We start from the raw sequence: 23546 nt of genomic DNA, 5'->3' as shown, positions 1-23546 counted from the left end.
GCAAATAAAAACATGTGCAACTTCCTATATGAGATTTCATTAATTTACTTTTTAAAGTCTTATTTATTTTTATTGGAAGGGCAGACTTATGGATAGAAGGAGAGACACAGAGAGAAAGATCTTCCATCTGCTGGTTCACTCCCCAAGTGGCCACAAAGGCTAGAGCTAAGCCTATCAGAAACCAGGAGCCAGAAGCCTCTTCTTCCAGGTCTCCCTCGCGGGTGCAGGGTCCCAAGCTTTTGGGCCATCCTTGTCTGCTTTCCCAGAATACAAGCAGGGAGTTTGTTGGAAAGCGGAACTGCCTTGGGCCCGGCGGCGTGGCCTAGCGGCTAAAGTCCTCGCCTTGAAAGCCCCGGGATCCCATATGGGCGCCGGTTCTAATCCCGGCAGCTCCACTTCCCATCCAGCTCCCTGCTTGTGGCCTGGGAAAGCAGTCGAGGACGGCCCAATGCATTGGGACCCTGCACCCGCGTGGGAGACCCGGAAGAGGTTCCTGGTTCCCGGCATCGGATTGGCGCGCACCGGCCCGTTGCGGCTCACTTGGGGAGTGAATCATCAGATGGAAGATCTTCCTCGCTGTCTCTCCTCCTCTGTGTATATCTGGCTGTAATAAAATGAATAAATCTTTAAAAAAAAAAAAAAAAAAAAAGAAAGCGGAACTGCCAGGCTTTAAACTCATACCCATATGGGATGCTGGTGCTTAGCAATAGCAAACATGAATCTAAACTACATAATATGCAAGTCATCATCCATTAAAGTAGAATAGTGCTGGAATCAAGATGGTGGAATAGGGTAAGGACACATTTAAACAGATGCAGAAATATTACCCAGTGTGAAGAAAAGGATATTAGCCAGGAAATAGGAAAGGACAGAACAATAGCAGAGGGGTACCTGGAAACTGACAGACACAGGAAAGCAGTGGACACAATGGTGTGGTGTTGCAGTGACTGATACCCCAGTGGCATTTAGCCAACAGTGACCCAAATTCCACCAGCAGCCAGAACTACTACAGCAACCATGTGGCAAGGGACTTTTACCAGGAGCTCAAGTGGTAAACTCAGACAAAGAACTGCCTGTCCTGCTGGTCTGTTTGATTTGACCAGGAGCAGAGACAGAGCAGCAGATCCCAGATGAGCAGTGTAGGAACAAGATGGATTTCACAACCAAGTTGGCCCCTTGGAGCCGTATCGGGTGCCATTTTGTTTAAGGAGGCAAGGGCTATGGACAGGACAGTGCATGCACTGAGCTGAGAATGAACTCATTTCTGGCTCAGCAAACTTCAACAATGTGGCATTCTACAGGTTCCACCCAAGACAGGTCCGGGTAGCCCTCAGACCTGAGGGCTAACAGATCAAGAACTCTAGTCCTGGCATGTCAGGTGTCATTTTGTACAGTGTGGCAAAGAATTTAAGACTGCAGGGACAACAGTGAGTTGTGCATGTGCTGAGCTTGGCGAGAACTCCCTGAGCTCATTGCATTGCAATGGTCCCACAGGAAAATAATAATGACTACGGCATCGTACGGGTCAAAATATGTTCATGTGGCCCTCAGACCTAACGGCCAACAGCTTCTGGCAAGATCAGTATCATCAACAACCTAGCTATTCAGGACACCTGATGTCTCGCTAATCCTGGGAACTGCACCAATGGGAAGTGGGAGAAAGGTTGTATAGACAATGGTGTAGCCTCAGCACAGTATCACAGGAGGTGGAGATTGGTGAGCCAGGAGTTGGGGCTATGGAGTTCTTTGTGGAAATCTAACATAAGAACCCAGACCTGGAATTTGTTGGAGGGAGTGACAAGGGACTGCAAACAAAGAGCCGTGTGCCAACTGCAATAAAAATCGAACTGTAGACCTGTGGATGACACAGCTTAGAAACCTGCCCCAAGGAGAAGACTCTGCTAACCAGAAGCACAATGACCAAGAGCAAAAGAAGAGACAAAGGCACAATGAATATTACTGAAGACTTCCCTGCAAAGGAGCAAAACCCTTTGCTAACCTAAGAATTAACTGAGGAAGACATCAAGAAAATGGGGGACACAGAATTCAAAACATTTATCATAAAACTTCTTATCAACAACGAGAAGCACGTAAATCAGACATTCACAGAATTCAAGGAATTCAAGGAATATGTCACACTGGAAATGAATCAAATGAAAGCTGATATATCAGAAATTAAGAATACAATGGAGCAAATTAAAAGCACAGTGGAGAGACTCCAAAATAGAATGAAGTAGGCAGAAGAAACAATCTCAGAATTAAAGATATTTCCTGTCATCAGGGGGAAACAAACAAAAAGTTGGAAGCAGAGCTGGATCAAGTTAAAAAAAAAAAATTCAAGAATTGAAAGACACTATTAAGAGGCCAAATATAAGAGTTATGGGAGTCCCAGAAGGTGCAGAAAGAGAAACTGGGATTAAAGGTGTATTCAATGAAATAATAAAAGAAAATTTGTCTAATCTAGAGAAATAATTGGGAAACAACATCCAGGAAGGGCACAGAACTCCCAACAGGCTTGATCAAAAGCAATCCTCACCAAGACACATGATAATCAAGCTCTCTTCAATCGAACATAAGGAAAAGATCCTTAAATGTGCACACGAGGGGCTCGGCAGCGTGGCCTAGTGGCTAAGGTCCTCGCCTTGATCCCATATGGCCGCTGGTTCTAATCCCGGCAGCTCCACTTTCTCTCTGTCTCTCCTCCTCTCAGTATATCTGACTTTGTAATAAAAATGGAATAAATCTTAAAAAAAAAAAATGTGCACGCGAAAAAAATCAACTGACGTATAAAGGAATGCCAATTAAACTCACAGGAAACTCTATAGGTCAGAAGAGAATGTAGCAACATATTCCTCCAGACTCTAAAAGAAAGAAATTGTCGGCCCAGGATAACGCACCCAGCAAAGCTTTCCTTTGTCTTTGAAAATGAAATAAAATTCTTCCACAGTAAAGAAAAATTAAAAGAATATGCCTCTTAACAGGGTGGAGGAGTCCACCATGGGGGTGGGCTGGGGATTTGGGGAAGGGTGGGGGGAATCCCACTGCCTATTAAACTGTGTCACATAATGCAATGTAACCAATAATAACAACAACAACAACAACAACAACAAAAATATATATATATATATATAAAGAATATGCCTCTTCCAAATCAGGTATACAACGGATACTTCAAGATGTTCTCTTGACAGAGAAGAGGAATAGCACCCAACAAAAGCAAAGGCAAATGGGAAGAACATCCCAGTAAAATGACAACAGAAGACTAAACCAATGAACAAGCCATTCCTAAAATGACAGGACCAAATCACCACCTATTTGTATTAATCCTGAATGTAAATGGCCTAAACTCATCAAAGGTCACAGATTAGTAGAGTGGATTAAAAAACAAACCCATCTATTTGTTGCCTACAGGAGACACATTTCACCAACAAAGATCAGCGGAAACTCTATCTCACGGATTTTGATTTTTTTGTTAGTTTCACCTCTTTAAAATACTTTCTTCTCATTAAATTCTTCAATGACTCGTAGATCATACAGTAGCATCATTTTCTTCAAGAAGGTTCTTGATTTCCTTTTTCATTTCTTCAGTGACACATTAGTCATTCAGTAGCATGTTATTTAACTTCATGGTGTTGTTAATTTCTTTTTTTTCTACCTGTTGTTGATTTTGCTTTGTGGTTTTTCATTTAAGGGGATGTATAGTATCTGTGTAATGGAGACTATCATATCTAGTAACATGTAATTTAACTTCATGACATTGTAAATTTCTATTTTTCTTCCTGTTGTTGATTTTGTATTGTGGCTTTTCATTTAAGGGCATGTATAGTAACTGTGTAACAGAGACTATCATATCCAGATGTGAGAATACAATGCAGTATGCATTTCCACTTCCAGACAAAGATGGACTCCCAATGAAACTGTTCATTATATCTTGACAACAGAATGCTGGACTCTCTGCCATTGTCCATGCCTGCAATGATGGACATATGACTGTGTATGGAGAACCATATTTCAGTAATGATATAGAGGAACTAGGTGGGGGGGAGGGAACTGGGGAGGGGATAAGGGAAGTGCCAGGAGTCTCTGGAACTGTATTATAAAATGGTAATAATAATAATAAAATGTAAAAAAACCATAGAATGTTGGACTCTTTGCCATTGTCCATGCCCGCAATGATGGACATATGATTATGTATGAAGAACTATACTATAGTAATTATATAGGGGGAGCTCGTGAGGGGAGAGAGAATTGGGGCAGGGATAAGGAAAATCCCAGGGCCTATGGAACTGTAGCATAAAATGATAATAATAAGAAGCAGCACAAAAAACAATAGTCGCATGAAAAATGCTTGTACAAAATCCTTAAGATTAAATGTAAAAACAAAACTCTTCTCAAAGACATTCATGCTAGAAACATAAAACACTACTGAAACAATGCCTACAGAAAGACTCAGTACCCAAGGAGGCTGCCTGTGCCCACATCCAACTGCAGATCTAACGTGAGTCTGATGAAATGGGCTTGGCTTGGCTTTGCAGTGAATACTGACCATCTGGTTCTAAACTTACCCTGCAAGAGAAAAGATCCAGGAAACCTGTGCTGCTCTTTCAGAACAGGGCAGGAGGCATTTGCCTTAGCAGATGGGAAACTATTCCGAGGCTCACTGGCTTGCCTGGAGTTGCTCATGTCTCAGTGACCAAGAGGTGAATGGCATTACCTCCCATGTACTCAGAGTGGTGTGGCTGCTGTAACTATAGCAGTTGGTCCACAGAGTTGAACCAACCAGTAGTCAGTGAGCAGCTCAGAAACCCCTCCAGCCCCAGGGGTTGGGCAGAGTGACTGTGTGTGGGGGTTCCCCTCCTGTGAGGGTTGGGGGAAATTGCTTGATACCGACAGCAGTGTCCTTGCTAACAGCCAAAGAGTTGAGAACCCATCCAAATGTCCTGGAGTGGCAGAACAGACAGACATGGGTTGCCATATCCACCCGGTGCGAGACTCTGAACTGGCTGATCCCAGGCATGAGTGTCAACTTGGAGAAACTGAGAACACACTGTTGAGAAGATGGGGCTGATCACAAAAGTGATGTACACACTTTTCCATTTCTGTTCTTTGTGGTAGGGAAAAAAGTCAATCTTATTGATGCGTGGATTTGAAAGGCACAGACCTAGAGACACACGGAAGGGTGGACAGAGAGTCATCTCCCATCCACTGGCTCACGCCCACACTCTGCAGCGGGCAGGGCTGCACTGCCTTCCCTCGGCAAGAAAACTGGAATTGGGACTCCAATCCAGGCACAACATTCTGCGATGGGTGAGCCTCCCAAGTACCCATCCCCTCATTTATATTCTTTCATTTATGGGAAGTTCAAAACATGGGTAAAGCTCAACAACATACTGCATAGGGATATACGTGCCAGTAAGAACAATGTGATGAAAAAAAGATAAAGCAAAGAACAGGACAATGTTCCTCTCCAGAGGGCATACAGAGTGACGCAGTGAGCCAGCTCGGACAGCTTGGTCACGGACTGCAAGTAACCATGTAGTTATCGCTCTTTACACTGTGCATTTATGCTTAATGTCATCTTCCTGCTGTTTAGTTTATTGAAAAGGATTTTTTAAGTGTTTAAAAATCACCACCACCTCACCAAACACACACACACAAACATAAGAAGCAAATAACAAATCTCAAACTAGACACAGAAGTGAGCTTCTGAGTGGGAAACTGCTGGAGATAAAAGAACAGGCTGAGAAAGAGCGCAGGACAGAAATATTCTTGTAAAATAAGAAAAGGGTGCTAACTATGCGATAACAGTTCAAACAAATATTTGAGTGAAGATTAGAATGGACCTTGAAGGAGACAGAACAATGTGGAGGCCACATTTCCTAACCCTTTGTGGTCAGAGCACATTCAGATGTGTGCTGTTGTCAGGGAGCACTGGGCTAGGTGGACCAGGCTGTCGGGGAGCTTACTTAGATAACTGGATTGGAGACCCCAAGTCATTATAAGAAACACCTTGGATCCCTGCACAGCGGAAACCCAACGCACTGAACTTCACACACCTCAAGTTACTTGGGGAGACTTTGACAAAGGCAGCACACTGGGCAAGCCACCCCCTTAGAAAAAAATGCCAAGGAGAAGAGACCCAGAGAATAACATGGCACGAACAATAAAGAACTGCTGAGGTTATGTCGGAGGTCAGAAATAAACATTCAGCTTCCAAATCACTTCCCTCGGTGAGAGAGCTGTGCCAACATCTCCTGGAAAAGCAGTTGTTGAGAGGGGTGGGGGAGGTGTGTGGCGCACACATCCCACATCCCAGGGTCTGGGCTCACAGTCCTAGCCCTGCCCAACATTCTTGCTTTCTGCCGAGGGGTACCCTGGGAGGCAACAGGTGGAGATGACTCAATTCCTTGGTTCCCTGCCCTCCACATGGAGGACCTGGCCGGAGATCCTGGTTCCTGGCTTCAGCCCAGCCCCACTCCTGGATGTTGCATTTTAGGGAGTGAACTAGCTGATGGGTGATCTGCGTCTTCCTGTCTTTGTCTTTCAAATCAATAAATTTAGTTAATAATAATAATAGTGATATTAAAGGAGTGTGGGGCTGGCATGGTGTCATAGTGAATTAAGCCACCATCTACAATGCCAGCATCCCGTCCTAGTGCCAATTCAATTCCTGCCTGCTCCCCAGGTATAAGAAACAGCCAGGTTGCATTGCACCTAGGCAAGTGTTAAACTGCTGAGAAAAAAGCAGCTAACAGTGGTGGGCATCTTGGGCCTGGTTAAAATGCCAAGTTTGTGTTAACTACACCAGTATGCCAGCATAGTTGCCTGTTCTATTCATAAAATTTTTTTATTGGGCCCGGCGGCGTGGCCTAGCGGCTAAAGTCCTCACCTTGAAAGCCCCGGGATCCCATATGGGCGCCGGTTCTAATCCCGGCAGCTCCACTTCCCATCCAGCTCCCTGCTTGTGGCCTGGGAAAGCAGTCGAGGACGGCCCAATGCATTGGGACACTGCACCCGCGTGGGAGACCCGGAAGAGGTTCCAGGTTCCTGGCATCGGATTGGCGCGCATCGGCCCGTTGCGGCTCACTTGGGGAGTGAAACATCGGATGGAAGATCTTCCTCTCTGTCTCTCCTCCTCTGTGTATATCTGGCTGTAATAAAATGAATAAATCTTTTAAAAAAATTTTTTTATTTATAAATTTTATTTTTGATGAAGTTTACGTAGCTGATCAGGGTGGGAAAGGGAGATTAGGGGAAAGTGAGTGAGGCCACTGTTTTCAAATTCTCTTTTTCTTCTTCCTGTATCTGATAGAAGGGGTAAGATGGGGAGGAGGGAGCTGTTCCCAGCCTCCCAACAGCCTCAGTACCCAGGGATGGGGAACGGCCACCTAATGTCATTCCAGGGTGGGTCCCCAATGTGGAGCATGCTCAAAGGGTTCTGCCCAAGTGGTTTTGATAGTTTTGAAATGCTGTTGATCTCGCTGATCCAAGGATGAGGAAATCCTTCCAAAGTCTGTTTGTTGACATAGTCTACCTTAGAGTCTCCCTTTGCCCAGATAATTGCTGTCAATGCTTAGCTGGGGGTAGTTAACCAATTTGTTCTGTCTTCCTTCCTCTGCTGTGGTACCAGATAATCTCTGTAGACCTCAATGGACTGCCATATCCTCCATGTGTATCTGGGTATACCGTCCATTGCTCTGTTTAAGTCACAGAGGAGGTCCAGTTCTGACATATGCACTCCACAGTCAGATCACAGATCCTACAACCCTCCCCATGCTTGGAGTTCTGAGTCCACGGTTCATTTGGGGGTAATCCCCAATGAAATCTTGTCTGAAGTGATCCCAGACCTGACTCTTGTGTGTGCTTGTCAGTATAAGGTCGGCTTAGTCCGTCACCTACATCAGTCTATGCACACCTTAGTAGTTGCAATTACTGGGTCATTTCTGTCTCCAGTCCCAACTCTTCCATAATCTAATGGGTGCTGCTGCCCAGCCCACCCCTGCCCACCACACACTTGGCCCTTATGAACACCAAAGGGAGCTATAGCCTAGCTGGAATGAATCCCCAATAACCCCCACCAGGCCCGCCCCCTGCGCTGGTTCTTATGATTGCCTATATATGCAGCAGACTGGTCTGGGCTGTCGTATATCCTATTCAACTCTTGTACATGTCAATGGGTGACGAAGCCTAGCTCAGCCCAACCAGCTCCACCCTCCATCTCAAACTCATGGGGGCAGATTCTGTGGGGAACATGTAGGCTCACCTCTGTGGAACTGCAACTTCTGCTGGTTTGCTCAAGAGCTGGGGTGGGGGGTGGTGACAGGCTGAGGAAGATATGACCATAGAACCCTTTGACACCCATGGGTGCTGGGGTTAGGAACAGGCCAGATTGGTCCAGGCTACAGCACCCACAGGCACACCCAAGAATGTGGTGTGGGGCAGGTGGGCCACAACATCCACCAGCACATGCAGAGGCCAACACTGGGGAGGAGACCATGCCAGGTGGGGGCCTAGCACACGCCAGCACATGTGGGAGCTGAGTCCAAGGGTGGGCCTGGTGGGAGAACTTGGAAAACTCCCCTGGTAGGCCATAGCTCCTGCTGGTGAGCATGTGATTCAGGTCTGGGTGTTGGTTAGGCCTGTCAAGGTAGCTTCACCTGTCAACAAGTGTGTGGGTTGGTTCAGGGCAGGGGGGTGAGGGGTGGCAGACCAAGCAGGGCTGGGCCAAACCATAGCACACTGGCATGCGCAGGAGCCAGGCTGGAGAATGGGTCATGCCAGGCCAGGCTATCACACCTACTGGCTTGTATGAGCCAGGGATGGGAGCAGTCTGGGCAGGGCTAGGCTGCCGCACTTGCCAGTGAGAGTTGGAACTTGCGGAGGGCCATGTCAGTCCAGGATGCAGCATCCGATGGCAAAGGCTGAGACTGAGCATAGGCAATGCTGAGTTGAGTCACAGTAACCACTGGCACACAAGATTCGTGGCTTAGAACAGTCCTGGTTGAGGAGCTAAGGCGATTCCCTGGCTGAATTATGGTTCCTACTGGTAACTGCAAGAGCCAGAATGGTGGTAGTAATCTGGCCTGGACATGACTGCAGTGTCCCTCAGCATGGGTGTGGACAAGGTCAAGGGTGTGCCAGACTGAACTAGACTCCAGTACCCACTGATGCTCGCAAGAGCCAGCGTGGGTTTCGAACAGGCTGGGCTAGGTCTCGGTACCTGCTGAACCATGCGAGAGCTGTGTCTGGCTGTGAACCAGGAAAGGCTGGGTTGTAGCACCCAACACTAGGAACCAGAATGGGTGTGGACTGATCAAGCAAGGCTGCTGTTTCTGCAAGGATAGGTGATGGACCAATTCAGTCTGGACCAAGGATCCACTGGTGTGTACAAGATGTGCTACTGGGAGGTGATATGATAAAGGGGTTTGGGGAACTCCTCTCTCAGGAAACAGTCACTGCAGATGAGCACAAGAACCAAGGCTGGGAGTATCCCAGACCAAGCTAGGGTATGGTACCTGGTGGTATCATACATGTGGGTCAATTCAGGAGCAGGTCAGGCTGGGCTACTTCATAGCACCCACTGGCAGATCTGAGAACCAGTATGGGGTACAGGAAAGGCCAGGTTGGACTGCAACACCAGCCAATTCACATTAGGGCCAGGTCTAGAGTTGGCTAGTCTGGGTGAGGCTGTAGCACCCATCGGTGTGAGCTGAAACTGGGGGGCAGGCTTGGCCAGGCCAGGTTACAGTACCCACTGGCAATGCTGAGATGAGGCAAGCCATGCCAGACTGGACCTCAGCTCCCACCAACCCACGTAAGACTCAGGATAGGGGGGCAAGCCCAGTAGGGGAGCTGTGGGGGTTCCCCTTATGGATCATTGCTCCTGCTGGTGAGTGTGAGACCTGGGACCAGACATAGACAAAGCCCACTGGCCTTCATATGAACTGGTTTAGGGGAGAATCAGGCTGGGCTAAGTGACCATATCCACTGCTACATGCATGAGCCAGAGTAAGTGCAGGCTGGTTGGGCTTTGCTGCAACATCAGTTAGCAGGTGCTGGGACTGGGGGCAAGTCCTGTCAGGCTAGACTGCAGAACCACCTGGAAAGTGCAAGATCTGGGACAGGAAGATGGCCTAGTAGGGAAATTGTGAGCACTCCTCTGATGGGCTGCAACTCCCATCAGTGAGAATGGGAACCAAGTTTGTGGGCAGGCCTGATTAGACATGCAGTGGCACCTGCTGGTATGAGTGTGGGTTGGATAGTATAGTTGGTTGTGCTGAGTTAGGCAACAATACCCACTGAGTACAATGTCATGTGTACAAAAGCTGAAAGTGATGCGGGGCAGTCTGGACCAGTCTGAGCCACACACCGGCATGCACAGGAACCAGAGCTGGGGACAGGCTTGAGTGACAGTTATTAGCAGTCGCTCCAACTAGGCTGCAGCTTGTGCTGGTGTGCCTGAGCACTAAGTGTGTGGTGGGCAGGGTTAGGCCAGGCCATAGCATCCTTTGGTTTGCGTGTAAGCTAGGGCAGGGGACAGAACCAACCAGGTGACTATACTCACCAGTGTATGAAGGCTGATGTGAGTGACAGAATGAGCCAATCCCCACACTGGCTGGCACACACAGGAGTCAGGCTGGGGTCATCTGTAGTGAGGTTTCTTTGGGGATCTCCCAATGGATCACTGGACTCAGAACTCCAACCATGTGGAGAACCAGAGGACTTGTGGTCTAACCCTGGAGTGTAAGTGTCAGAACTGGGCCTCGTTGGTTGCTGAGATCTGTGCAGTGGATGGCATGCCCAGATGCACATCAGAGATATGACAACTAGTTCACTGAGGCTTGCAGAGGATATCTAGTACCATGGAGGACAGACTGGATTGGACAGCTCCCCTGGTCAAGCTTTGACAGCAAGTATTGGGCAACTGGAAACGCTAAGGTGGACTGTCAGCAAATAAATGTTGGAAGGATTTCCTCAACCTTGGAGCAATGAAACCATTAGTATCTCAGAACTATCAAAACCATTTAAGCAATGCCCTCAGAACATGCTCCACATCAGGAACTCTGGGACGATACTGGGTGGCCATCCCTCACTCCCAGGTACTGAGTGGTTGGGCCCTCTCCCCTTCTCTCCCCACTTTCCCCAGATGCAGGAAGAAAAAAGATTGGCAGCAGTTTTCTCATCTACTTTCCCTCATTCCCCGCCCCTCCCCAACCCTAACGGGTGGCCCACATGGCCAAGCATCCCTCTCAACTATGTAAACATCATCAAAAGCAAAATGAATTATTATTTAAAAAGTCCTGGCTGCTCAAATTAATACTCAATCCAGCTCCCTGCTGATATGCCTAGGAAATCAGTGGAGGATGGTCCAGTGGTTTGGGCTCCTGCACCCTTGTGGGAGACTGAGAAGAAGCTCTTGGCTTTTGCTTGGCCCAGTACTGGTTGTTGTGGACATCGAGGGAGTAAACTAGTAGAGGAAGAAATCTCTCTCAATAGTTGCCTTTCAAATAAATAAAAATAAATAAATCTTAAAAAATTAAGAGTGTACCATAGCGCTTCAAAAAAGTTGAGGAAACATCTATCAAATACAGATATGGGGGTATAATGGAACATGCATCCCTGCTTCCAGGCGAAAGATGGATCCCAATGAAATTGTTGGACATGTGTAGACAATGGGATGCTGGACTGTCTGACATTGTCTGTACCAACAATGTTGGGGTACACTTAAATAAGAGACTGATAGAAGTATGATTCCTTATGAAGGTCTACACTATTGTAACAAAATGGGAATAATCTGATGGGGTGGGGTGGGAGTTTGGCCGGGGGGAGTCCCAGCCTGTACGAAATTGTACCACATAATTCAAACTTCAAAATAAAAATATATTAAAACTGAAAAAAAAGCAATGTTACTGGAAGAGAACATCAAAAGAATTAAGAATGTACCATAGCGCTTCAAAAAAGTTGAGGAAACATGCAATTAAAACGTGTTTATCTATGGGAGGGAACTTCAAAAACTCATGGAAGATCTGTGTTCTTTTCAAAACCCATGCATTGATTTCAAAATCTCCTGCCATGAAATAATCATTTTTTAAATTTTTATTGGAAAGGCGGATATACATAGAGGAGGAGAGACAGAGAGGAACATCTTCCATCCGATGATTCACTCCCCAAGTGAGCGCAACGGCCGGTGCTGTGCCGATCCGAAGCCAGGAACCTGGAACCTCTTCCAGGTCTCCCACACAGGTGCAGGAACCCAAGGCTTTGGGCCGTCCTCAACTGCTTTCCCATGCCGCAAGCAGGGAGCTACATGGGAAGTGGAGCAGCCAGGATTAGAACTGGTGCCCATATGGGATCCCGGGGCACGTTCAGGGCGAGGATTTTAACAGCTAGGCCACACCGCCGGGCCCCCGAAATAATCATTTTTTAAAGAGTTTTATCTACTTATTTGAAAGGCAGAATGACAGAGAGAGAGATCTTCCATTTACTGGTTTACTCGCTGAAGGCCCACAGTGGCCAGGGCTGGATCAGGTCTCAGCTAGCAACCAGGAGCTCCACCTGGTCTCCCAAGTCGGAGCCACTTCTGTTACTTCTCACAATGCACATCTGCAGGACACTGGATTGCAAGCAGAGGCGCTGGGACTGGAAACGGCCCTACAATGTGAGATGAACCGGTGTACTTTAAAGAGTTAAAGGGGGGGAAAAGTCTTCAACTGTGTGTAGATCAGAGGGGTCCGTTTTAATCAAGAGAAGTTATAAAACAATGCATGTTTAAGTTATAATGATGTCTTTGAATTGCGAGGCTAAAATAAATAAGTAAATAAGGCACCAGGGGCCTATGTGAAGGTATAGCCAACTAATTCTGTGCCTGTGGGTGCCACTGGTTTGTGTTCTGCTTGCCTCACTTGCAATCCAGCTCTCTGCTGATAGCTAGGGAAAGCAGCAAAAGATGGCTCAAGTCCTTGGGATCCTGTATCCATGTGGGAAACTTGGAAGAAAATGCTCCAGGTATGGGATCAGCTCGACTCCAGACATTGTGGTTATTTGGGGAGTGAATCAGGTTGGCAGATCTCTCTCTTTCTGTGTTTGTCCTTCTTTCTCTGTAAAAAATCTGCCTTTCAAATCAATAAATCTTAAAATAAGGCTCAACTGATCAAACTGAGGAGGAGATGGGTTAATTAACAACAGACAAAAACTGGCCTTTGTCACACCGGGCCACAGCAAAGAGAAAAGAACATGTCACACAGAAAAGCAGAGAGAGAAAATACATGCTCCTAGTCTATAAGAAATAATTCAAAACTAGTACAAGAACTGTGGGAGTCATGAGGTTAAATAAGTAGTTGGTGAGGTGAAAAATACACCTGTAAATCAAGTATGAACCACTGTCATTAGGAAACAAAGAGCAAAACCACTTAATTAGCAAAAAGTACTGTTGAATGATGAAAGTGCATATGATAATGTAGTTCTCCAAACAAAATAAATTAACAAAGACTGGTCCAGTGAGGTAGCCTAGTGGCTTAAGTCCTTGCCTTGCACATGTCGGGATCCCACATGGGTGCCAGTTCATATCCCAGCTGTTCCACTTCCCATCCATCTCCTTGCCTGTAGCCTGGAAAAGCAGACAAGGAAGACTCAAAGTCTTGGGACCCTGCACCTGCATGAGTCAGAACCAGCTGTTGTGGCTACTTGGGGAGTGAATCAGCAGATGGAAGATCTTTCTTTCTGTCCCTCCTTCTCTCTGTAAGTCTGACTTTCCAAGAAAAATAAATATTTTTTGAAAATTATCAAAGAAAAGAAGGAACAGGAGGATACGTTGGTAAAGTTGAGCCTGACATAAAACTTAGTTAAAGGATGTGGTTAAGAACTTGCATTTTCTAACATACTGGTCACTCAATACCATGTCGATTAGCTTCATGATGCTGTAAACTGTTTTTTAAAAAAAAGGGCACTCGGGCCCAGCGGCGTGGCCTAGCGGCTGAAGTCCTCACCTTGAAAGCCCCGGGATCCCATATGGACGCCACTTCTAATCCCGGCAGCTCCACTTCCCATCCAGCTCCCTGCTTGTGGCCTGGGAAAGCAGTTGAGGACGGCCCAATGCACTGGGACAAAGAGCACCCGCGTGGGAGACCCGGAAGAGGTTCCTGGTTCCCGGCTTCGGATCGGTGCGCATCGGCCCGTTGTGGCTCACTTGGGGAGTGAATCATCAGACGGAAGATCTTCCTCTCTGTCTCTCCTCTTCTCTGTATATCTGGCTGTAATAAAATGAATAAATCTTTAAAAAAAGAAAAAAAAAGGGCACTCAACATCATTTTGTCCTGCACATTAAGATATAAAATTGGGATGCGGCACTGTGATCCCACAAGCTAATTCTCTACCTGCAAGCATCAATATCCTATATCGTTGTTAGTTTGTGTCCTGGCTGCTCCACTTCTGATCCAGCTCCCTGCTTAAGGATTGGGAAAGCAGCAGAGGATGACCCAAGCCCCTGGGCACATAAGAGACCTGGTAGAAGCTCTGGCTCCTGATCGGCTCAACTCCAGTCATTGCCGTCCCTTGGGCAGTGAACCAGTAGGGGAAGATCTTTCTGTCTCTCCTCTCACCTCTGCTGACAAGTGCCCAATTTCAGTTTGCCCATTCCACATAAGTAAATGTCAGGGTAGACAAAAAAGACTAAAATCCAACCAGGTTCCACTCACAAAGTCACCACTGAAACAAAATGAAACAGGAATAGCAAAGGCAGCAGAGAAGTGCAAACAGAAAGACATCAGAGGGACCAAGCATGTTCCAGGCTGCCTGCAGTCTGAGGCTAGACAGAACCTAGCAGTGTGTCCGTGAAGGTACAATGGATACGTAATGAGGGTTTGAAAGAGTCCCTCTGAGTTGGGTATAAAAGCATCCTACCATGTTGTATATATTACACAGGAAACCCAGCTACCATGGCGGGAACAACTATGTTTGCCAGTGTCAACACTCAAATGCTCATCCTCTATTTAGGCTAGACAGATAATGGTAAATTGCTGGCTAGAGAATTCTAAGGAGCTGGATTTCTGACACAACAGTTTGCAAAGTTCGCACTTTAGATGTTTGGTTCAAGTCCCCGTTTGTCTACTTCCAATCCAGTTTCCTGCTAATACCACACCCTTTAGGAGGCTCAAGGACTAGGGTTCCTGCAATCTACTTGGGAGATCTGGGTGAAGTTCCAGGCTCCTGCCTAAAGGAGAGCCAGAGGATGGTTCACTCTCTAGACTTCTGGCTGTCTGCCTTTCAAACAACGAAATGAAAGAGAGAAAATTTCGAAAGAATTCAGAGAAATACAATTAAATAAAATCTCAATCAAAATTGTACCAAGTAGATTTGCAGATTCTAAAAATATTAAGGGTATAGGAACCTCCAAGACAACCTTGGGGGACAGAAAATAAAATCTGGGAATTCACAGTCCTGATCTTAAGACTTAACGAAAGTTCTCTGGGGTATTGGACATCTGAATCGCTGCTGAGATAGCTCTAGAGTGACCCCACTGTTTCTGGGATCTGAGTCAATCCTAAAGATTCCCAATGCCAGTAACTCTTCCTTTGAAGAACTTCCAATCCCTTAATAATGCTGAGCTTTGAACACCTATCAAGTAAAAGATAAGCTCCGGCTTGTGTAGCAGGCTGGCACCTAATGGTCCTCGGAGCAACCACGTGCAGGTGCGTGATTTACAGCTAGGAACGGTCCCAATCTGGGATGCCACAGCTGAGATGAGGTTCCCACCAAGGGGTGTATGTGCTGGAATGGGGGCTGCGTTCTATCTAGGAAACAGTTGCAGTCACCCGAGGCACTAGTGTGGGCTGGGATTGGATGCACCAGGCCGGTTCAGATCCCAGCACCATCTGGTGTTATGGAGAAACAGGGTAGATGTGGGACTGACTAGGCTGGGTCTCAATCCCCTTCTGAGCCATGTGTGAGCTGTATGTGGGTATGGACGAGCCATGGCTGGGCTGAAACATCCAACAACAAGAGTCAGAATGGGGTGAAAGCCAGCCAGGAAAAGCCACTGTTCCTGCTAGGACAGGAGGTGAACTGAGTAGGGTTGGCTCAAGAACCCCCTGGCAAGCGCAAAATCTGGCATTGGGAGGGGTTCTGATGGAGAAGCCTGGGCAACTCCTCTGGCAGGACACAGTCCCTGCAGGTAAGCGCGAGAAGCATGATTGGAAACAGCCCAGAATAGGCCATGGAAAGTTTCCCACTGGCATGCATTCGGCATGGGTCAGGAGCAGGCCAGGCTGAATCAGTTCATGTCATCCTCTGGCAAATCCGATCACCAGAACAGAGTGTGGAATGGGCCGGGTTTGGTTGCGACAAAACCAGTACACATTCTGGAACGCCAGGGCGTGGTTGCCTGTACTGGATATGAATGCAGCACCCATCCAGCACACGTGAGATCCAGGAAGGGAGGGGCAGAGCTGGCGGGGGGGTTAAGGGGCTGGTCCCCTCGCTGGACAACCACTCCCACTGGGGAGTGTTGGCTGGGATAGAGACAGACACGACTAAGCAAGGCTACAACACCTGTGCGCTGCATGTGAACAAGATCAGGGCCACAGCATCAGCTGGCAGAAGCTGGCACTGGGGACTAATTCTGTCGAGTCAAATCACAGGACCACCTAAAGAGTGCATAAACCGGGACAGAGAGACCTGGGAGGGAAAAAGTGGGTTCCCCCTTCTTGGGTCACTATTCCCGTGGGAGGGCATGAAAACTAGGACGGGGGCTGGGATGGCTAGACAGAGGCACTCAACAACATCTGTGAGGGCTGGATGGTTGAGTCGATTAGATAGAACTAAGCTTTAATACCCATTGACAAGTACCAGAGCCAAATGGGATGGGGTACAGACTGGTCTTCTGCTACACAAATTGGCAAACCAGGGTAGGGGGCAGGCTTGGTGGGGGTTATTGTGGGTCGCCCCGACTAGGCTGCAGCTCCCACTGGTTGATGTAAGGGCCGAACCAGACTGGACTGCAACACCCATTGGTTCCAGTGCAACTCGGGACTGAAAACAGAACCAACACAGCAATTGCAACCACCAGCTGACCAGGGTGATGGACTGTGCCGGGCCCTGTGCTTGCTAGAACATACAAGAATCTGGTCTGGGAATACCTCAAAGTATCTTTGGAGATCTCCCCACTTGAACTGCTGGACTCAGAATTCTAACCAAGAAAAGACAGAAGACAGAATAGGACAATCATTCATCTCAGCTACATGTTGGCAGCGAAATATGGGACAAATGGAGACTTCATGATGGACCATATCAATCAGTGGACCACCTCATCGAGCGAAACTGGCAGTGACTCATAACTGTAGAACTATTAACTCCACTTGAGCACATATCTCAGAGCATGCCCCACATCCGGGACTTGGGGTGGGCGGGAAACCGGGTGGGGCTTCTCCCTCAATATCCCCTTTTACCTCAGATACATGATGGAAACAATATGGACATAATAGCATTGCCCACCTCCCTATCCCCCTGAACCTTTTTTTTTTTTTTCTTCTCTTTCTTGATTTTCCTTCAACTATAGTTAACTATGTAAAGATTGTCAACAACAATACAATAAAATGGATTATAAAAAAAAAAAAAAAAAAAAAAAAGACTTAACGAAAGTTATGTTAACTAAGACAGCATGGCATGGACTGACAAGCAAACCAACAGAATACAACAGTGTGTTCAGAAAAATAACCCAATGTGCAGTCAACTGGTCTAGAGCCAGGGACATTTCCATGGAAAAGTTCAAAATGCCATTAGGAGGAACACGTGTGGGTTGTGAAATGCAAACATGGTCACAGCAAAGCTGGCCTGCCTTTCCACACAGAGCTATGTGGGTCTCCATTCAGACCAAGAATGTCGCTACATGGAGGGAAAAAAAAAACAGGCTCTGCGATTCGTGTTGGTGACACAGAGGACTTGCATCCAGAATACAGATAATCAAGTAGCACCATTTGGTTTAATTCCAGACAACGTGACAGAAGTCCTGTAGCTCATCCACAAGCTCTGGACAATGCAGTGGTGAGAGAGCCAGCAGGTGTTGGATGAGTGGGACATTTCACCTTTGCCAAGTGAGGCGCTCTGGAGGCCACACAGCACTGAGTCTGCTTAGCACCTGTGATGTATACCAGGGAGTGATGAAGAGGGTGAATCTTCCATCACATCTTCCAGCACAACTTTTAAATGGAGTCTGGAACCCAAGCCAAGCCAAAAGCAGAGGTAAGAAGGGCCAATGGGCCCATGAGAGGTTGTACACTGTTATTAACCACCAGGAAAATGAAAAGTGAACAGCATTGGGGCGGCTGACAGGGGAAAAACACTGATGCCAGTAGGGGCATGGGGCCACTGGACAGCTCTGCACTGCTGATGGGAGGCTCATGGATACGGTCTCCTTGCAATTCAGGCTGCTTCTTACAGAACTTCCATACACATGTGGGTCCCGGCCACTCCACTTCCACCCTAGAGATGAAAAGCTACATTTTCTCAAATGATTGAACGAGACTGTCTACAGCAGTTCTCTACCGGAAACAATCCAGGTAGGTTTAACAAGGGGGTAATGGACACCCAACTTTTGTTCCAGTCACATCATAAGGCATGACTCAGCAATGCAACAGGGGCAACTGCAATGGGTACCCACAGCAGCACGGCTCAGTTCTAACTGCACGGAGTTGTGTAAAAGATGCCTGGCCATCCTGCATAACTGAGGCCACCACTTTCTTACAGAAAGGGATCCGACAGAGCTTTGAAAGGACAATGGAAGTGTTGCATACCTTGAGTTAGGCCACAGCTCTGCCAACAACCACACGTATTATCTGTGTATCTTACCATAAATACTATAGACCTCGTAGGAGAAAAACAGCATGCCTCTCCCCTTCTCTCTCTCCCTCTCATTTTTATTTTCAAATGAAAATGAAAAAAAAAATTGTTTTAAAAAGGAAAAGGACTGCATCTACTGATGGGCCTGTGCCGGCATGTTTTTTGAGATGTAGAACAGCAATTACACAATCCGCAACACGTGAGATTTGGACCAGAAAACGTGACCATACGGCAGCAGAACACCTGTTTTGGGACAGGAAAGCGTTCGACATGGGTTCCCCCCATATATATCGGTCAAGCTGGTTAAATAGTTGAAATGAGCTAAAACAGATCCCTGTCTATGTAGACCCCTTTAGAACACTGTGGGTGAATGTTAGCTAGGCAAAAGTCAGTGTGGGAAGGTAGCTAAAAACAAGAAATGCTTCTATGTTATTCTGTCACTAGACTCAAGTTCTTTGGTTTCCTTCAGAAGCTTAAATTTAGAAAATGGCCTTAAAGAGACAAACCCTGAAAAACTTTCAAGATTATTTTAGATGACTGTGAACCTCTCGAAACAATAACAAAATAAAATCGTGGGGTTTTTTTAAGATTTATTTTATTTTTATTGGAAATTCAGATATACAGAGAGGAGGAGAGACAGAGAGGAAGATCCTCCGTCCGATGACTCATTCTCCAAGTGGCCACAATGGCCAGAGTTAAGCCAATCCAAAGATTCAAAGCCAGGAGCCAAGAGTCTCTTCTGGGTCCCCCATGAGGGCACAGGGCCCCAAGTCCCTGAGCCATCCCTGATTGGCCTCCCAGGCCACAAGCAGGGAACTGGATGGGAAGCAGGGTGCCCATATGGGTACCCATATGGGATCACAGCCTATGCATGGCGAAGACTCCAGCTGCTAGAATACCATGTCGGGCCCCATAAAATCGTGTTTTCTCTTTCTTGTGCTCTGTGCCACCCCTGCCCACCTCTCCCCACACACATGACTTGTCCTAAGAGCATGTGACATCATAGCAGATGCTTGGCAGAGTTTGAGTCATGCTGATTTACTTTCTGAAATCTGCTAAGTGGGATTGTACTCTGGGCATCATTTACCGTAACAATCTGAACCCTCGAATGAAGACACAAATGAGATTGGCTTTATTACAGATAGCCTTGACTGTGAAAAAAGAGTGGCTGGTAGTAAGACCTTCCTCCTCATCCCAGAGGCAGCTGGCCACTCAGATGAGCTGGCTATCTGTCTAGCTTCCGTCTGTGACCACGGCACGGAGGTGTAGGCTGAGGGCTGGTGGTCTCAGGATGAATCCCCCGGTGCTGACCTTGGCCTTAACCACCCATTACAACATCCTCCCTTCGTGTCCCTCTCCCTCTGCTTTACGGCGGGCTAAGCTCTTGGGGCAGATGCACTCTGCTGGAGCAGCAGCTCAAGAGCCTGCGACCACAGCGACTCCACAAGCAGAACACAACGACATGTCCGGAAGTGAGAGAGAGCGAGTCGGAACGTGACAGGTACTCACGATGTAATTGAAGGACGTGTCAGTCAGCACCGCAAACTGACGGAACAGCGTGTGTCTCATGAACATCTCGTCCTTGAGCACGTGGTAGCTGCAATCAGAGAGGCAGAGACGTTAGAATACAGCGTGGCCACGGCACAGAGCAAACAAGCGTTCTGTGTGGGTGTGGTTAAGACCCACAAGGGATAACAGAAGTGTAGCGGAGACTGATACGTTCAGATGTGGAGACACAGAGCAGTATATCCCTCTGCATCCAGACCAAAGATGAACTCCCAGTGAAACAGTTGAAAATATCCTAAAAATAGGATGCTGGACTCTGACATTGTCCATGGCTACAATGTCAGGAAACACTCCAATAACAACATGATGAAATTATGACTGTTTATGAAGAACCACCCATTGTTAATACAACAGAGGAAATCAGTTGTGGTGGGGAGCTTGCGGGGGAGGACGGGAAATCCCAGAGCCTCTGGAACGGTATCATAAAACAATAATAACAGATAATTTTTTAAAAATTGTAAGAGGTTACTACTAAGATCATTTGGAGGATAATGGCGGGAGGGGACTACTGGGAGAGAAGGATGGGGGAGGGAGGAACCCCTATACCTACAACACTGTATCATGGAAAATATGTTTTTTCAAGAACCACATGAGGGACTGCCACTGTGGCATGAGTCCTGGCTGATCCACTTCTGATCCAGCTCCCTGCTAATGTGTTGGGGGAAAGCAACAGATGACACGAGTCACTGCACCGCTGTCACTCTTGTGGCAGACCTGGATGAAGCTTCTGACTCCTGGCTTGTGCCTGGTCCCCGACATTATGGCCATCTGGGGAGTCAGCTAGTTTGCTTTCACTCTCTCTGTCTCCTCTTGTTTTTCTGAAGATGTGCACTCCCCTACTCCGAAAAGGCCCACAAGCAATGGTGATGACCCCTCTGAGGGCCAGATGACACACCTCCCACTGGGAGGAAGCAGAACACCCTTCAGAAATGGCTGCCTGCATCTAAAGTCAGGAAGCTATCAGATGGTGCCTCATGCTCTGCCAGGAAGTGAGGAAGTCACAGACGCTATCACAGGGCACAGAAGAGGCAGGTGTTGCTTGGCGCAGTGGCCAAAATGCTGCCTAGAACGTGTGCAGCCCATGTCAGAGTCCCCAGGTTAGGGTCCCAGTTCTGCTTAGGACTCCAGCTTCCTCCTGATGCATACACAGGGAGGCAGCAGGTGTTGGCTCAAGAATTTGAGTCCCTCCAACGCACATGGGAGACCTGGATGGAGTTCCCAGTTCCTGGTTTCAGCCTGGCCCGGCCCCAACTGATGAAGTTAAGGGCATCTGGGGAATGAACCAGTGGATGTGAGATCACTCTTTCTCTCTCTCTCTCTTTGCCTCTAACCATGACACAGGCAAGAGACTCACGGGATTTGCACAATGTAGTATGAAAATTCTGTTAGTTGGAACTGTAAAGGACAGGGAGGGGGCACGAGTGAGAGAAGGAGACAGGCAGCAAAAGGACGGACAGGAAGACTCCACTGCAAGTAGGAGCTATCTTTCGGGGAAGAGGAAGGAGAACTAGGCTAAGCAGCTCTTCTGGCTCAGGGTAGCAGAGCCCATGTCACACACAGAATCGTTCCTGGGGCTTGGCGCCTGATGGGATCTCAAGGTTGAAAAGCTGCCATAGCAGGTGATGCATTCTTCCCTTCCTTTTTGTCCCCTTTTGGACAAAAACAGCCGTAACACCCATGATCCCACTGTGCCAATCTCACACCTGCGCCCCTGCCCCCTTTTCTGGGAGTCTTCCTGCAGCCTCATGCAGGTCCGTTCTAGGTGGTATAGCCAGGGGGTTTCTAAGCTAAGGACCCTCGGATGAGACTCTGGGCTCGGGCTGGGGCTGTGGTGGGGCATCCTGGGATCTGGTAAAGGCACTTTGGATGGGAGACTGGCATGACTGCTCAAGGGTCAGGTTCCTGCCTTTGACCTGACCCAGCCCCAGCTGTTGTGATGATTTGGGGAATGAACCAGTAGTCGGAAGTCTCTCTCTCTTTAAAATAATTTTTTAAACAAATCTTTATAAAATTTTTATTTAAAAGAGAGGAAACAGAATCAAGAATATATAGAAAGCTTTCACAGTCTTTAAAGCCTGAGAAGAAAAAAAAAATCATTATTTAAGATATGCTTGTCACCAAGCAATGCAGCCCAGCTGACTTAAAAGTCAGTTTAGCAAACCATCTAACAATGGATAATTCTTATCCTTCCTGTTCCTCCAGGAGCAAAGAGGGGTAACCTCACAGCTAATGGTGTCGGGGGAGCAGCACAACCTTGCTGCTGTCAGCAGCGGAGAACAAGCATGAGAAAGAAAAAAAGAGAACTCAACGTCATTCATAAGCATGGACAGAACATTCCAGAACATTTCAGTTCCTGGAAGGATGGGGAGGGGCATGGGGTGAGGCTTGCCACGTCTTATGCTATCACCAGAAATAATGTAATAACCTAGATAGCAGGTGTATTTTTATCTTTTAAAATAATCAGAGAGGGGTCTGGCATGATAACGTAATAGTTAAAGTCCTCGTTTTGAACGCACCGGCATCCCATATGGGCGCCGGTTCTAATCCCAGCAGCCCTGCGTCCCATCCAGCTCCCTACTTGTGGCTTGGGAAAACAGTCGATGATGGCCCAAGGCTTTGGGACCCTGCACCCGCGTGGGAGACCTGGAAGAGGTTCCTGGTTCCCAGCATCGGAGCGCACCGGCCCGTTGAGGCTCACTTGGGGAGTGAATCATCGGATGGAAGATCTTCCTCTCTATCTCTCCTCCTCTCTGTATATCTGGCTTTCCAATAATAATAATAAATCTTAAAAAAAAAAAAAAAAAAAAAAAGAATTGGTGCTCATATGGGATCCCAGTGCATGCAAGGCAAGGACTTCAGCTACTAGGCTACCGCGCCAGGCCCATGACATGTTGAACTTCTATTGCGTGTGCTTTACCTCAGAGTATGTGCTGTCGAGGGGACTCTGGGGAAAAGCAAGAAGCAAGGGAGTTCCTGGTCCTGACACCAGCAGTGGAGTCCATACCAGGGGTTCTACACAGGACACGCTTTCTCATTTTTCACGATGGTTTCAGGTGTGGGCTTCGGATGAGGGCCGCTGCTGGGCTACCAGTGGCCAGCAGGCCTTCGGGAGCTTGGGTGGGGAGCCACAGCACCCAACGGGAGAGCTG

The 23546-nt window shown here is 47.4% G+C and overlaps 1 protein-coding gene across 1 annotated transcript in view; it reads right to left on the bottom strand.

Moving 5' to 3' along the window:
* The window catches only part of C10H10orf67 (chromosome 10 C10orf67 homolog), a 123357-nt gene that overhangs the window by 20048 nt on the left and 79763 nt on the right, over positions 1–23546 (bottom strand). The window contains exon 14 of the mRNA XM_058668907.1: positions 20341–20428. Coding sequence (XP_058524890.1) covers positions 20341–20428 — 88 coding nt within the window. The remainder of the gene's footprint in view (positions 1–20340; positions 20429–23546) is intronic.

The sequence above is a fragment of the Ochotona princeps genome, chromosome 10, assembly GCF_030435755.1.
Source record: "Ochotona princeps isolate mOchPri1 chromosome 10, mOchPri1.hap1, whole genome shotgun sequence".
Classification (NCBI taxonomy): Eukaryota; Metazoa; Chordata; class Mammalia; order Lagomorpha; family Ochotonidae; genus Ochotona; species Ochotona princeps.
This window is presented reverse-complemented; position numbering and strand designations above follow the sequence as displayed.